This window comes from Labrus mixtus, chromosome 17 (genome assembly GCF_963584025.1).
Source record: "Labrus mixtus chromosome 17, fLabMix1.1, whole genome shotgun sequence".
In the NCBI taxonomy this organism is placed as follows: domain Eukaryota; kingdom Metazoa; phylum Chordata; class Actinopteri; order Labriformes; family Labridae; genus Labrus; species Labrus mixtus.
Window position 1 is genome coordinate 4,909,064 of NC_083628.1, and position 16,970 is coordinate 4,926,033.

The window sequence follows — 16,970 nt, forward strand, 5'->3', positions numbered from 1 at the left end:
TTCCTTCAGTGGACTTTTTGTGTTGTTAGGTGGTCAGTTTGTGAACCACCTAATAACTTCAATGAATATTACCATCCATGATGCATGCACATTTTTAATACTCTCACTTATTATTTAAACAGATTAAAACTGCTCATATCACCTGACATACGTCCGCCTCAACCTTATAATCTTCTGTCAACTAAGTTAGCCAGGTGGACAACAGCATTAGCAATAAAGCAGCACTACAGATGCCATAGTATGAGGATAATATGTTAACTGAACCAAATATAACTAAGAAAAGTTAGTGTTTTTTTCCCCCTTGTCATTCATCAAAGCACCAAGCATGTGGAGGTTTGAATTTGCAACCAAACTGGAAATGCATCTTCTATAACAAACAGCACAACTGCTGATTTCGAGGCTTTAACAAACGCTCCATAAGGCTGCATGTTGAAAAACACCTGTGCATTGACAAGCTCAGCATATGGGGGAAATCTCATGCAGTCAGTGCAAATCTTCTGCTTTTTTTTTAAAGTGATGTGTGCTGAGCTCGACATTCTCAGTGCTGACGGGATGTATTTGCATATGACAAAGCATTTAGAAAGAGGAAAGCTGTGGACAAATAGCCACCGATGCTGTAGACAGAGGCACTGAAACACTTTGATTCAAAGTGAGTGTTCACGGCTAAGCAAAGGCCGGACATTAAGAATATTATTTGTTGCTATACTGCCGGCAGCTGTAGCAGCGGGGATGCTCCATGCAAGCACAATTATTTCCAAACAAAGGCTGCTGACGGCGGTCTGAGTCGAAGAAGAGATCTAACATGGTTGTGGAAAGAAAAGAAGTGAAGTGTGCAGACTCTGTCCGAGCGTAGCTTCAACATTATCCTGTGGATTCATTAAGTTTTTATCTCTCTTTATGATTGTCTTTGCATGACCGGGCCCCTCAAATACACGGGGTGGTGCAGTAGGTGACTGCTTAACATCCCTCTCATTTTCAATGTGTTGTTTAAATTCTGCTTAAATGCTGCATTTTCACCCACTCTTTACTTTTACTGTAGCCAGTGTTTTTACTGACTCATACTCCGCGAGGGCATTAAAATCACCCAAGTATCAGAGCAGTTTACATCGCTGTTTCGCTGTTTCCCTCGGCTCATGGCGGGGTGTGAGGTGAAGCTGCGTAGGCCTCCTTGTAGGCGTTCTGGAAAGTCTTTGCAATAACTGTACTGTGTTGCCAAATTGAAGACTCGCTGAGAAGAAAATATGTACTTGGCCTTTAGGTTTTTTGGACAAGCTAAAAGTTGAAATTCAGGTCATGCTACAGCCAGTGCAAAAACAAGTTAAGCAGTGTTAAGAGAAGCTACTTTTGAATGATAGATGCCCAGCTTCAAGCCAGTTAAAGTCACTTAAAGCAGCTAAAAGTCTTAACTGCATTCAAAATGACAGCTACAAATACTTTTTACGGCCTGATGGGGCACTTTTTAAAGCTATCAGTCTTCAATTCCGTGGCAGAAATCCTCATCCACGCCTTCATAACCTCCCATCTGAACTACTGTAATGGAGTCTGGGATAACCAGCAAAGCCCTACACAGGCTCCGAAACTCTGCTGCCAGAGTCCTCACCTGCACCAAGCCCCCGCAGCAATACACCCCCAACCCTCATCCACCTCTACTGGCTTCCAATTAGATCCATAATCAAGTATAAAATACTCTTCCTTACTTATAAATCCGTCCATGCCCTAGCCCCTTCAGAACCTCTCCGACCTCCTACACCCAGACACCTCTGGTTTTCAGGACGGGGCCCGCTGTCCATACCACACACCAGACTCCACACCTATGGAGACAGGGCCTTCAGTGTCCTACAATAGCACCACTGTTTGATGGCATTGCACTATAGGAAATGGCCAGATAGTGTGACTGCATGGTCTTTGTATTGTTGGCGTCCATCTGAAAGATAAAGTGTGTAAATGCATGGCACATCGATATAAAAACAAATTCTTCCTAATTCAGCCTACTCTGTGTGTCTCCGCACTGGTCACCCCCATCTTCAGCAAAGTGTTTTGGAAACTAACTGTGTGTTGCACTTTGGGCTTTTCCCCAGTGTTCACCTGTAAACCATCCGTCACCATTATTTGGTCGGAGGCTGAGCAGAGCGTGCTCTCGTGAGACTGCTCTAATACTTCTGACCAGGCAGTTTGGTCTCCTGTTGCAGCCTGGCTCTCTCACTGCCGGAAACCAAGTTAAACACCGAGAAACGTCAGTGATGTGAACAGCCAGTGAACGGAAAAAAAAAAGCCTGATTCATTTACAGACCACTTTCTAAAATCAAAGGTACAAAGGGCAGCTAAACTTAGAAAATAATATCATCAGGTTTTAAGGAAAACAGATGTCAAAACAGGGTTGAGAAAAATGAAATACATCGTTTTAAATGGACTGAATAAAATAAAATGCGACAATTCAAGTGAAATCAGGAAAGTCCTTTTGCTAAAAATACGTTTCTTCATTTCTTCATCATGTTTTTTTTTGTCTTAAAGCTTGTGTGAGGAGTTTTTATGTAACAGACTGAAATGGTTACTGATCCCTCTGATATATCAGTGGTTCTCAACTGGTGGGTCGGGACCAAAAAGTGGGTCGCACAGCTGCTTTCAGTGGGTCCAAAATGAGTGCCTGAAAAGTCTATTTAGCGCTTCTTAAACATGTTTGTTTCGTTCTGTTGTTGTGTTCTGCCACATGGATTGTACAGTCTGAGGTCCAAACTGCACAATTTTTCATTAAGTAAATATCAGAAATTTGGGTCAAGATTTTTCATAATGGAGTTGGTGGTGGGTCATGAGGCTAGGACAGTTGAGACCCTCTGATCATGAAGAATCATTTTTCACAATTCAAATAAACCAGGATGAGTTTTTTCATCAGAAAACACGACCAACGAATGCACAGGACACGATCAGCAAAGAGAAAAGTGTTACAGGTTTTGTCCACAGGGGGCGCCAAAGTCAACATGACCAAAAGTTTCCAACAGGAGCTTTTTATAAACTGCAGTAATGTGACATGTGTATATTTGTGGTTTCACAGGAACCAAACCTGGCTCTCCTCTCTGCGTTCTAAAAAATGAAGACACCTCGGAGAAGAACTTCATCAGGATCGAAACAGCACCTTTGGCTTCGTCCTTAAAATCTTGCTTCCCGCAGCTGAGGACCCCCGCTGCTGAAGCTGAGCTCCACATCATCAACATCCCAGAGGATGTGGGCATACGGTAAACCTTCAGAGTAACAACGCATCTTATAAATCTTTTTGTTTTGCTTTCTTTCTTGACTTAATCTCGTCCTGTGATTTTTGATTTCCTCATATAGCAGCAATGTATCCCTTCGCATTGACGCTAAGAAGACCAAGGTGTTTCTGAGAGGACCTCAGGGCACCACATGGACCCTCCTCAATCCCCAGCACACCCAGTTTGGTGTAAGCTAACACACGCACACACACCCTGCAGGAGTTATTGCACAGAGAGTTAGCGTATTTATTGTTCTTTAACCATGTGTTCAATCAGATTTATTAGGAGAACCACCACTGTGTTTGATTACATTCTCATTTAGAGCTCAATTAATATCATGGTTTAGTGATTTTGTACTGTATGCATAATAATCCTCTGCTCCTGTGAAAATGTGCAAACACATTACTGCTTTATTTGAGCTCGTCTTCCCTCTCCACAGTCCAACAACCAGATCCTGCTCCCCTCCATGACGCACATCATCCCACCTTTATTTACCCTGAGCAGTGACGGTGCAGAAGATGTGCAGGGGAAAGCGCTGGAACACTTCAAAGCCGCCACTTTCACCAGCTACACTGAACTCAGACCAGAGGATTCTGTGGTTCTACTGGTTCTTGGGAAAAAGGACAATGCAGCAGGTGAGACGTGAGAAGAAATGCCAACTCTTCATTTCAGCTGTTTTGACATTTTCCACAAATAGGGGAGATGGAGTACTGCAAGTATGTGCATTGAGAGAGCTGAGAAAGCAGGAGGAATATGATTGCTTCAAAAATGGAAACACTTCTATGTTCTATCATTTTCAATTCATTTGAAATATTATTCTGTATTTTATCCAATTGAATTTAAAAAAAAAAAACCCTGATGACAGTGATGAAATCAGTGTATAAGCTTTATTTTGTTTTGATATCTCTTTAATTGTATCTACTTCTCTCTCAGTTCCAGAAACAGTACCAGAAACAGTCACTCCAGGCTCAACTAATGCCCCTACTCAGATGCCTCTGATGATGCAGCTTTACGCCTCCCCAGACTACCGCTCCCCGCTCGACCCCAACACCAAGGTGCAGAGTGACAAGAGGATTTATGCAGAGGTAAGAAATCACTCACACTCTACATGTCCATCTTTATCAACAGGCAGTGATTACGCCACCAGAATATTTTCAGGCCCGGTTCTACGAGGGTGCAAAAGTTTGAATGGACGCAAAAAAAATAACAACAGTTTTTTGACAATAAGTAATCAAGGCTTTCAAATGACATTGACTCACGTTGTGTTGACTACATCCATGATCTGATGGTCATGACAAGTGCACATGGCCTGTCTGTTCAATGGGGGCCACATGCAGGACCCATTACACATATGCTATTTTTCATTGCTGTTGACAGACACTGTAGCTGCACCCCCTTTAATCTCAGATGCACCCTAAGTCATTTTGTTCTAGAACCGGGCCTGCAGCAAAAAGGGGGTCCTATTGGATGAAACCTGATGGGGAAAAAAAAAACCCTACTTCTCTGTTAAATATAATTCAGGATCTGTCACACTTAATTTTCGAGTCTCCTTCAATACAGCACGATGTTGGTTTTCTACATAATGGTCCCATTTACAGACAAAAGCTGAGGAAACTTAGGTGTATATCTGACTATGGTTGACATGTTGCTACCATGGCAACCTGTCAATATGGAGAGATGCAACTATGTAAACTCACACTTTCCTCCCTATAAGGTCACTCCTCGCCCTGAAAAAACAGCAGACAAGATTTCAAACTGAATGAATTGAAATCGTTACAGTAACAGAGGATAGCTTGACATATGCTGAGTGTTAGACCATCACTTCCCTGATGCCTATTTGAAACATTCTTCTCCTTTTTTCTGTTCGGCTGCACTTCATCTGATCTTTTCTCTGATGCCTGTAGATTTCAGGGCACACGTTTGGAGGCATTGTCCTGACCATCAAGGTGATCAGCTGCTTTGTGAGCTCTAAAGGCCAGTGTCCAGTAAAGAAGGAGCTGCCCTTCATACCAGAGACGTGCTCCTTAAGCTCCTGTCCCAACAGCACCCGACTCAGCTTCTCCTTAGATCAGCTGCAGGAGCTGGAGTCCACCACGTGGGACCTGGAGTGCTCCGTCAAACTCTGTCACAGTGATGTAGGAGTCCATCAAGTATTTATTACACAGCACTTTACCTGACAGAAATATGACCTCTATGACATTGAGACTTTTTAAGTGGACATGTTTTCTCTTTTTTTAAAACCTCTCCAGAAATGCGGAGCTGGAGGAAGAGTGAAGAGGAATCTGGAGGTGACCCAGCCGTGTCTGCCACCACCGAGTGAGTTCAGTTTAAACTCCAAATTTTGGATCTTTTAACTTCTCTGAGTCCAGTTCAGATGCTACATGTGCCTTTGTGAAGTCCAAATCAGACATCCACATAAATATTTAGATTTTTGGACTAAATTAGTTAACTGGAAGCTGGATATTTCTAGGGGCTTGCCTATTGCCAAACCCAGAAACACCAGCAACTGGGCATTTTTAGCCTTTATTTGGACAGTGAATAGAGTAGGAAATCAGGGAGAGAGTGGAGGACTATAGCCTCCGTACACGGGGTGCGACATAACAGCTAGGCCATCTGCACCCCCTTGAAAACTCTTCACTTCTTCATCTCCTTTTACTTTTCTTCCTCTTTGGCAGTTTTTGCAGCGCCTTTTCTGGACTGATTACGATTTAGCGCCGCCACCACGTCGGTATAATACTGTCATTACAGTTAGTGATGACAAATTCATTAAGTGCTGTCCTCGGTAAACAGTGATCTCCATGAAAACAGCCAGAGACCGCAGGCTACAGAATATGGCGACAGGGGCACCAGCGTACTTTCCAAACAGGAAAAAATCCTGTGCATTTAATTCTACACAAAACGACTCTATACTTTACTCTACAGTTTTACACTAAACTATACTATGTTGTACACATTTTTAAATTAATCCTATTGCACATATTTTGTATTAACATAACATATATTGTCTACCTTTTATTTGATCTGACTTCAGTCCACTGACAGCCTCAGTATTGCTGTTCTCTAGATTTCTACTTTTCTACTTTTAGCTTTCTGTGATTTCTTTTCATTTCCAAAGCCACAAAGACAAGTCAATCAGATTGTTTTGAGTACGTTCAAATGAAAAGTCTGCACACTGTTCAGCTCCAGATGAGCGACTTTATTTTAACAGGGCAATGTTTCGATCCAAAGGATCTCCTTCAGGCAAATGTGGCAGGAGACATGCAGTCTTTTCTAAAGTGAGGCAATCAGCAAACAATCATTCTCACCTGTTGAACAAACAAAACGGTGTGCTGATTTTTTTTTGTCCTGCACCTGTTTGCATTTTGCTTGGATGTTCACACACTATTTTCCCCTCTTTTTGAAGTCTCCATTATTACCATCACAAAAGTCAGCTTGTTTTTTTTCAATTAATAGTCCCACAAACATGACTTTATATTTTCATTCTCTAAAAACAAACTTTCTGAACTCTCAGAAACCTTTTCAAAATGTGAATCTTCCTTTTACCCTCAGGACCAAACAGCTAGTCTAGTTCTCAGTCAGTGGACGGCTGCCTGCTGCTCTAACTTTAATTCCTATTGTTGCTTTCACTGAACAACAAATGCAGCTCGGGCTGTTGTCATAGCAGTGAAGTCAGGATATGCTGCGCAACCGGTGAGGGGGCTGCGGGGCCGGACCTCGTCCTTTAGGAAGGTCTGCAGGCTGACCTTGTGGCCACAATCAGAAGTAATGGCCCTCGGGGGAGCGGAGGTGAAGTCCTTTGTGTTTCCAAAGGGGGTCTGACTGGGTTTCTGTCCAAACACTGGACCTGCTGCTATTATTGTCGGACCAGTCAACACCAATGAGTCAAACGGGGGAAGATGTGTTTCTTGTAACAAAGAATAGTCATCGCACAGATGACTAATTTCCAGGAAAAAATTTAATGATTTAATTCCTGTGTAGAAAGACACAATGAAGTAGTCGTTAAATATGAAGATGATCCCCTGGAGTTTTCTCTGCTGAACTGAACACTCAAGTCATCTGATTGGACAAGAGGCCTTCCATGAGTGTTGATATAGAGTAAAACATCATAGGGTCTTTTAAAGCTCCTGTAAGGAATTTTAAGGTTGTGTCATGTCTGGCGCCCCCTGTGGACAGAGCAGGATTATTTTGATGATCTTGTCCTGTAAGTAGTGTTTTACAACAACAACAAAATATCACCCTTCCTTATTGTAAGTGCCAAACGTGAAACTCACACTAAATCTTTGTTGTGAAATAATTTTTAAAAGTAGTTTTTGCAGCCTGCTGTTAACGGGCCATGTCTGACGACTAACACGCTGCGTGGGCGGCAGACATATTAATTATCTACAGTACATAGGACTAATCAATGTTTAATGCTCTCATGGACTCGTTTGCTCTTGTAGGTCATAAAGAGGCCTCAGTATGAAGTTTCATTACCAGCTTAAATCTCCACACAGGAGCAGCTTTAACGTTATTTATCAACCCGCCTCAGCCCGACGTTCTGAGTTCTGTTAACTAACACTTCTAATAGAACTTATCGTGTCAGTCAAAGAAAGAGCAAACAGAGGATTCAAAGGTAAAGTTGAATAACCAAACAATTATCTTCTGTTGTTGCCGATTGCCTTTTATGATTATACGCTGCTTTCAGAACCGTTGTATAAAGCAAAATCATAATGGAGGTCGGTCTGTTGTACTTAATATCAGCTCCCCTCTTGCCTATGACTTAATCAAAACTGTGCTGATACTACAGCACTGCTTTAGGCTTGTTACAAACTGGAAGATTTTCCATTATTAAACGATTTTAAAAAGGTGGGAGACCACAGACACAAGAACAGTTTAAACCGATTTTTAACAACATAATCGTCCGGACAAACAACCACTAGAAGATTGGGCCGGAACCGTGAGGCCACTGTCTTTCTCTTTGTAATAACAATTCCACAGACACAAGAGCTCACAGAAACGTGCTTGATCAAACGTGACTTCAGAAGAAAAACAAACATGGAGGACGATTGTTGTCGTCAGCTTGCTGTCCTGGCGTGCGTTCCGTTTTGCAGCCAAAAACAAAAAAGCCAGATAAAGAATCTGGTTCGTGTGTAGCCAGCATTAGTAAACTCCTGACACACCCTTTATCCTTCACTTTCTTCTAGAGGAGAAAGATAAAAGTTGCTGCATACTGTACTTGTTAGGGGTAACTGACTGAACTAACAAATGCTTTCCTGTGTCCTTTTTGTCCTCCTTCCTATCTTTAACTTTGCGTAATTAAAACATTTTTCTGGGGACATATACTGAGATACCTTAATGGAGCTAGTTAATGAGGAACAGTCTGGTTTTGGATGTCTTTTCTTTATGCATCATTCCATTCATACGCCAGTTTCAGAGTCACATCCGCAGGACTAGCAGTAATCATTCCTGTTTTGCAGTTTTCATTCAAAGGGCTCCAGGGAGTCACATCACAGGCATTCATCCTGTGTCCTCTTCTCTACCTGCACAGGAGCTTCTGCTTCCTGCTCCTGTTTGTTCAGCCGCACTTACACAAACTAACACACAGACTGATTGCAGACATAAAAAAAAAAAAAAGTCTCAGGAGAAAGCCTGCTAGACTTCAAGTTATGTTTTTTAGCACATTTGAGGTCAAGGAATGTGACTGATCAACAAAGGGGGTTGGCTGTCTGCGATGCAGTCGGGCAGAACGGCCACAAGATGTCACTGTTTCAGTGCTCTGGTTCATCATTAATTCAGCTGATTTTTGGTGTTGTTTCATCAAATATCAGCATGAGGGTAGAAAGTGTACTGATCATTTTAACTTTAAAATTAATAGACTTTTATAGAGTTAATTTATTAGGCTTTTTACTTTCTTAATTTGTTTGTATTTTCGATTAAATGTATGTTCAGATCGAGGTAAGGGTTCATCCATGGTCACTGCAAAGCGGCCACACCACCTACAATTATTCAAACAAACATAAGGCACAGAGCTGGGGCTCGTTTCACTGTCTCCTCTCCTTCATCACCTCTATTTTTTAATGTACTTCATAAGTAGACGAGCTGTTTTGTCTGAAATACACTTTAGCTTTTAGCCCGGCACATTTCCCCAGGAGACTGGAGGCAGCAGAGGCAGGTGAGAGAAAACTCGTGCAAAGGTGATGATTGGTTTCTTCCAAATGTTCAGGGTAGTCACTGGAGCATCTCGACAGGTAGCAGAAGAAAAGGAGAAGGGAAAAAAAAGTGTTTGCAGTTTGCACCTTTTTCTTTTTTTTTCTTATGCCCCTGTAAGCCTGCAGACACTGGTTTATGTATCAGAAAGGGGAAATCCGACAGCTTGTGTGGCTGTTTTTAGAGAAAGTATGGTGTGTTTTTTTATCCTTCCAGAAACTCTTGAGTTTAGCTTTAGTACTCAATTGAATCCTTGGACGAATTTAACAATCAATTCAGCCCAGCCAGATATTGATCATGTATAAGGAGTCAAAGTTAACCTTATAGTTTGATCACATAACTATAAAACAGTTTCAAAATATCCACATTTAAAAAAAAGCAGATTTCTTGCCTATTTCCACAGATCAGATACCTGCACTGTGAGCAGTTACTTCATTTATTTGTTAAAGACTTCTGAGTTCAGGGGAATGATCTTTCGTACAGCCGGCCTGAAAAGGCGTTTGTCTCAAGGTAATCCTTTATGGCCTTGCCAGACCACAAAGAGTGAAGCAAAACCTTGCCGAATTGTGTTTTTGTGCCGCAGTACGTCAGAGGCTTGAATGTTAATGTCTGAATCTATCAAAAAATTGAGAGAAAATATTATTTTTCTCATAGCTCTTTGCTCAGGTCTTTATGTTTTCTGTTAAGTTTGTCGACTGTGCAGCATGTGGGGGGAGAGAACATCACCAATTTGCAAATTGAAATTTGAATCATTATATTAGAAAAGAGAGAATGATTGAGCATTAATTTTCTTAAATTTCAGTTAAGCTGAGGTAGAACCCTTCAGAAGAAATTACTTTTACATTTACTGCAGGATCTTGGCTTGTATTGTCATGGTAACTGTTGATTGAAAATGATATATGTTGTTCTTTGAGCTGTTTAAGACGTGATGTATTTTGATTATTCTAAGTAGTCCCTCTTCTTGAAATGTCACTGAAACATGTCTACCAAACTGCGTGTAGCTGATTCTACCTAGAGGCAATGTCAGATTCCCACACTGCCGTCTTCTTCTTTCACATTTGACCATAAAAACAAACCAGAGTTTGTTCAACGGGTGATTTTGTCCGCCCAATAAAAAAGCTCTTGCTGTATCTCTGGAACTGTTTACAGGTGGAGTACAACATTCAGACTGGGCCCCTTCTCCTGAGTTCATCGCCCCCAGAAGTGCGTAGTAACTGCAGGACGTATCGTGTACATTAACTGCTTGTACCTATGTGCAAGCTACTGTACGCTAGCAAAAGCTAACCACTGATGTCTGGCACCTGCCTGTCCAACAGAATGCAAGCAAACTCCACATCCGCGTCTCAAAGCCAACACAAGGTTCAACCTCGTTTTGGAACAAGCGTTATCTACTTGGCTTTTCACCTCACTGTGATAATATTTTATCTTCTTTGCCGCTACATCTACTTCCATTATATTCACCGGGTTGAATCTAGTTCCAATCCCTGAATTGTATCCACTCCTAAACTCACCTGTGCGCTGTCATTGGCTGAAGGAAAGACATCAGCTCCCCACCCAGAAACGTCCCAAGTCAACCAATACAAACCAAAACATCAAAATCCAGACAGAGGACAGAGGACAGAGGACAGGGTCTCTGCAGACACAGTCCCCACCACACATGTACAGAGGCCCATTAGGGATGATTGAGCATCATTACTTCTGTATAAGTCTATGTTCTATTTTTTCAGGAGAAAGCTTCCGACTCTGCCTATAAGAATACGACAGAGTATCTCAACACTGGTGCTTTGACCAGGATCAAATGCATCTTTCGACCTCAATGCTGTCACTGTAAAAATTGTGTATTTTTTAGAGAAATACAACTCAGCTGCTGATAAACTGAAGCTTGCATACATTGTTTTTTTCTTTATCTATGTTTCAGCCCCACCCTGCTTTGATTTCGGCCTACCCGGTGTCCTGGGCATTGCATTTGGAGGCTTCCTGATTGGAGTTTTGCTTATTGGAGCACTGTGGTTCATCAAAATTAAAACTGGTAAATATATGACTTATAATACAGAGCGTTCCTGTTGAATATGTTTGGACCTTAAATTTAAACATTATGCTTTTTTAAGGGTATCCAACTGGACTGGACATCAGCTCAACTGCAGTGAATCTCCCTGGTAAGAAACTCCTACTTCTTCATATTCTTTCTTTTATCTTTTCTTATATTTTCCAGTTGTTTATTGGCTTCTGTCTCTTTTCTCTCCAGGATGTCCCTGCTCAGGAGCAAAACGCCAACCCGTTTCTAACAACCCTTCCCCCTCTGAGAACAGCAGCGCCAACGCTAGCATCGGAAGCACCCAAAGCACACCGACCAGCAGCATGGCATGAGATCATGATCATCTCCACAAGCAGCAGGGCCACCATCTCCCTTCAAAGTCACCTATATGGGTTTTGTGCTTTCATTTTCTTGAATAATGCTTAAAAAAAAAGCATTTCTCCCTCCAATGCCCCTTTTCAAATTCATATTAAAAAGAGCACAACCCACATCTTCGACACACAAACGGCTGTGATCTGGGAGAATGTGATGGTGAAAGAAAGGGGGGGTGCTACGGATAACAGCAGTCTGATCAATGGCTTCTGACGTTCACCTCCGTAGCCTCTCTGTAAAATCAAGCTCCAACACAGGAAGTTAAAGAGGGCAAGAGAAAAAAGAAATTGGCTCCCAAGCAACAGGAAAAACAAACCATATCCCCCCAAGAGCTAACAGGAAATTCACTACATTCCTTTCAATGAATTGTGCTTGTGTGATGGCAGCACAATAATAGTCAGACAGGAGACAAACCAGTCAGAAGGCTGACTTTGAAAAACAGATGAAAAGCTGTTTTGAATTCACATCTGAGCTACCAGAATACGATGGGCTATTGTCAAGGTCAGTCTAAAAAGTTATCAGCCATGTCTCTGGGACCACAAAGATCAAACCAGATGCTCTGATCAAAGGGTGTTTGTCTTAATTGGCGTTCGAGGTCAACAGTTTAACAGCTACCTCCTATTTTTGTTAAGAAGTCCGGAGCTAAGTTTGTAGTTAGCTCTCGATTTTTCTGGTGAATTAATCTTGTTTTCTGCCTTTTTGTCTTGTTGTTACTTTAGGTAACTGTTCTAGCTGACCACCTGGGTCATCTGTAGCTCACAAAACAAAGTGATGGTGCCATTTTATGCTATGCAATAGCTGTACCTTTTGATCCCCCCAGTGTTTATTAAAATAGACAGAAATGTACTTGACTTTCTGAAGAACCCGACAAAGCCGATCCCAAGTCTCTTTTATGCCTTAAAGGTAGCATCAAACTATAAATGATTCAATCATACTTGTGTTTGCCAAATCAGAAATACAGTCACATGTGAGTAGATACATGCAGCACAACTCTGAACATCATTTTTTTCAAACCTAGGACTGATACAGCTACACACCAGGGTGGAGATTCCCCAAAATAGTCTTTCTGGAGGTGAAATTCCAGGACTTTTTCTTTTGCATCATGTCCGTTTTCTTCAGATTCTTAAATAAAGCCATCAGTTTAATGTACTGTGATCAGAAACCACATAAAAAGGACCTTTATGTATTGCATTCAAGGGTTTATAGGCCAGTATAACCACAACCCTGTACATGTACTCGCTGCTGTAAAAGGTGTTAAAACCTCGACTTTGTCTTCATTTGAGGAGAAAGTCTTGACAAGTCTTGACAGCCCTTATACTTGGTGTCTTTTCATTCACAATGTAGCAAGCCACTCGAGTTCTGAGATGAATGCAACAGAAGGAAAATAATCATCAGAGTTCTTATTCATGTTACGGATCACCAACACAGTCACAGCTTTTGCTTCAACAAAAGAAGTTATCCTTGATCCCTGCTACACCGTGAAGAGTTGCTACCTCGATGAAACCAAACTCCTAGAAACTTTTTCCTCAGGGGGGATTTTTTTTTAGGTACCAAGAGCCTGAAATATTCCATAATGAAATTCACATTTAATTAGCAGTTGTCACGCAGAAGGAAATGAAATCTGTGAGATTAACGGCAAATGTTTGTTTTAAACAAATGGGCTAGAAAAGCCAATTTTCCAGTTGAAAACTGGCAGACTCATACGTTTGGACTGTAAATAGGTAATTATGATATATCTATATACCTAACCCCCTTTTGTTGAACTTGTGAATTTCCTTTAAAAGTCACCAGCTCAGAAAACAGTAAACGTGGACCCTATGACATAACCATTGACAAAATTCTCTATACTCGCATGGCAGCCTTTTCCCTCTTGACGTCATAACAACTGATTATATGTTCTCAATTGATCAGCAACTGAAAAGACAATGGAAAGTCAAACTAAGGGGAATCATAGGGCCATATTTATATAGGAGTAAATTCCTCACTTACATCACCATAAGCTACGTCAGGGTTAGCACGTTAGCTTACCAAAAAGGTAGATTTTAGGAATCTTATCTTACATTAGAGACAAGCTTAAATCCATCACAGTATAAAGTAATGTGAACTGGGAAGAAAGGCTTTTCCTTGTGGCTCAAGGAACTCTTTCCAACTGTAATGTTAGCTAGATAGTAGTAGAATAGTAGAATGCTAACATTAGCTGTTGTCCAATGTACCTGGTTTGAATGAAAATACATCCCAATGTCATTCTTGATTTTCACTATCCATTCTGTTTTCAGTTGCTGATCAGTCCAAAAGCAGTAAAATAACAAAGATTTATCTGATGCCCTGTTTTTTAAATGACTTGCACTGCTGGAACGCTGCCGAACAACATTTTAGTAGCGTTTCTTCTTCCCACCCTGTGTGTGACATCAGAGGAAAATGGCCACCGTGTGAATATGTTTAAAATGTAAAGGAATAGTCAATGTTACAGTCTATGGTTTGCATCAATACGAGCGTCAATCTGTTGTCGTCTAACACCATGAAGACTGTCAGAAAGTAACTACACATTTTTCACAGCTGTCACATTTACGTTTATGGTCTCATTTAAAATAACCGAGCAGACTGAAATTAAAACTGAGGCTTCTATACTACCTAAAAATCAAACTCTACCAATCAGTGGAAAGAAAGATTATTTGTACATTGAATTTGCCTGTGACCCCTGCCGTGGGGTAGTTGTCATTGTAGGCATAGGGGTCATTGTAGCATGCTGCAGTAACAGCCATTTAAAAAAAAATGTCAACACCAAAGATTCATTGTGAGATATAAAACGTGTAAAACAAAGAAGATTTTTTTTTCCCACTAAGAACATTTTTTATACATTTACGGGGGAATTTCAGCATGAAGAGCTTTGTCCACAGGGGGGCACCAATACTACACGACCGGAAAGTTCCTAACAGGAGCTTTAACTTCCCTACTGCTTCACAGAATCTACATAAATAGGAATCCAGGATTTTTAGGAGGGCAAAAACTGTATAGTGATGGTTGAGCTGTGAAAAAATTATTTTGATGTCCAAATCTTAATGTATTTGACGCTCTCCTACATCTTTGAAAATATTCAAGTGATTTGTATCCATAGTAAATACTGAAGCTCTGACACAGTGACATTGTGACGTTAAACCTTATATACTGATCTCCTGTTACTCATATCATAACACTCCCAATAGTTACTCGCCTACTGGCTTAGATTGTGAATATAATTTATTCACCTTCATTCCTGATTATTCTCTCTTCCAAAGAAGTCTTTAAAAAGTGTCTTTTAAAATACACATTGCCACTTGAGTATTTGTGCAATATGATGAGGTTAACTTGTATTTAATGTCTATATAAAGGTTGTTGTTTTTTTATATCATGTTCAATTCTTTTGTAAGTGATGTATGATATTCTTACTATGAACTATTTTCTTCTACCTGCTTTGTTCTTTAAAGTATTCGGAGAACTGGGACAATTCTTTTCAAGGCACTTATATAAATACATAAGGTTGTTATATATGTTATGTATAGTAATGTGTGTGTTTTATTCTCCTGTAAAGATTTCGGGCTCGGGTTGCATCGTGGTCACAGTCAGTGCGTGACACATCACACGTCAAACACAGCACTAGGGTTTGTTGTTTTTTTTTCTTCCTTTTGTTTGACATTTGCCATGAGATTCCCCCGCTGTCCAAAAAACACAGCGCATCTCTGCTGATACTGACATCCTGACATTGTATTGTCTGAATGTCTCACTGCAGTGAAGTCTCCCAGCTAAATATTCAACGCTCACGAACCTGGTGTTCTCAGGAAACATTTTTTTTTTTTTTTTTTAAATTGGCCGTTAGTGAGAACTTTTTTCTCCCAATTTACATTTAGGAAGCGGCTACAATATTTGACTTTCTCTCTAGTTTTCAAATGTCAGCTATTCTGTTACCTGTGTTAAAGCAGCCCTGGTGAGCGCCTATTTGAGTCGGAGCGCTGACAGTGAAATCAGACAGGCTGTCAGTTAATTCTCTTGTTAACCCTGTAGATCCCTTCGTTACCTCTGGCAACCATCTCTTCATTCCAGACATACAACACATTTCATGAAAAATGAGCATGTATGTGTGCTCTAATGGATGTATTACAGAAACTAAGCCTACAATTATGTGAATGCAATCTTCCTCTGGCCTTTTAACAATGTCCAATTCTGAATTCTTACCCAATGTCTGTAACCTTAACTACATGTCAGAAATGTCTGCTTTGATTTTATTGAATGGAACGCACCGATTCATACGGAAACATTTTTCCATTGACGTCACACACTGGGTGGAAAGCTCATCGGCTTTTATAACGTTGTACTGCTCTGTTCCAGATCAAAACCTTGTAAATATAAGGAGTTTGGAAATTGTCATTCAATGTGTGGAAAGGGAACATTTTGAGTGTATCTAAGGTAAATAAAACCTACCGTATATATTAGCCGATCAACTACTGATAAAAGACGTCACAGCAGTTGCATGCGCCTTGTGGTGGCAGAAAATCAGCACATGTGGAGAGAAACAGAGAAGCAGGACAGATCCCTGGTAAACGGGGAAAGAAACGTTGTTGGATATCAGAATAGGAACATCCATTTCTGTAGAATACTGTTGTCGATGACATCCTTTGAAGCAAAATGCAATCGTCTATACAACTTCATGTAAAGCTGCGTTTTATATCCTTGCCTCTGGCTAGGCAGTAGGCTTACTTCGGTCCTCAATAAACAAAAAGCTAAAAAAAACATTTGACAAATCTCAGTCTTTCATGCGCCACAAGATTTGTATGCCTTGAGTTTTTCTTCAGTTTGAAGGCTGGGTTTCTCCACATGGTATGCAAAGATCTCCGGCCGCTGTAACTTTGAGCCATAGAGTTTGACCTTTGACCCACTGACCTGACCGTGAGTACAGGTCAGAAAACCTCACCCCATTGCTTAGGCGTTTACTTGTGACTGTAAGACAACTTGTCTTCTGCTGCCAAACAATCAAAATAATTGGAGAATAAGGCGTTCAAACAGACCATAACTTTCTGATGTGAATTGACCGCAAGCTATCGCTAACTAACCTCCTGCCACCAGTTAGACTTCACCCACAAAATAAACTTTTACTGTGT

At 40.9% G+C, this 16,970-nt stretch overlaps 1 protein-coding gene across 1 annotated transcript in view; it reads left to right on the plus strand.

Moving 5' to 3' along the window:
• Window positions 1-15,665, plus strand: part of eng (endoglin) — a 50,193-nt gene extending 34,528 nt beyond the window's left edge. The window contains exons 6-14 of the mRNA XM_061060824.1: window positions 3,050-3,230; window positions 3,328-3,433; window positions 3,685-3,880; window positions 4,179-4,330; window positions 5,150-5,380; window positions 5,495-5,561; window positions 11,350-11,460; window positions 11,540-11,587; window positions 11,677-15,665. Coding sequence (XP_060916807.1) covers window positions 3,050-3,230; window positions 3,328-3,433; window positions 3,685-3,880; window positions 4,179-4,330; window positions 5,150-5,380; window positions 5,495-5,561; window positions 11,350-11,460; window positions 11,540-11,587; window positions 11,677-11,798 — 1,214 coding nt within the window. The 3' untranslated portion in view covers window positions 11,799-15,665. The remainder of the gene's footprint in view (window positions 1-3,049; window positions 3,231-3,327; window positions 3,434-3,684; window positions 3,881-4,178; window positions 4,331-5,149; window positions 5,381-5,494; window positions 5,562-11,349; window positions 11,461-11,539; window positions 11,588-11,676) is intronic.
• The last annotated feature ends 1,305 nt before the right edge of the window (window positions 15,666-16,970 follow it).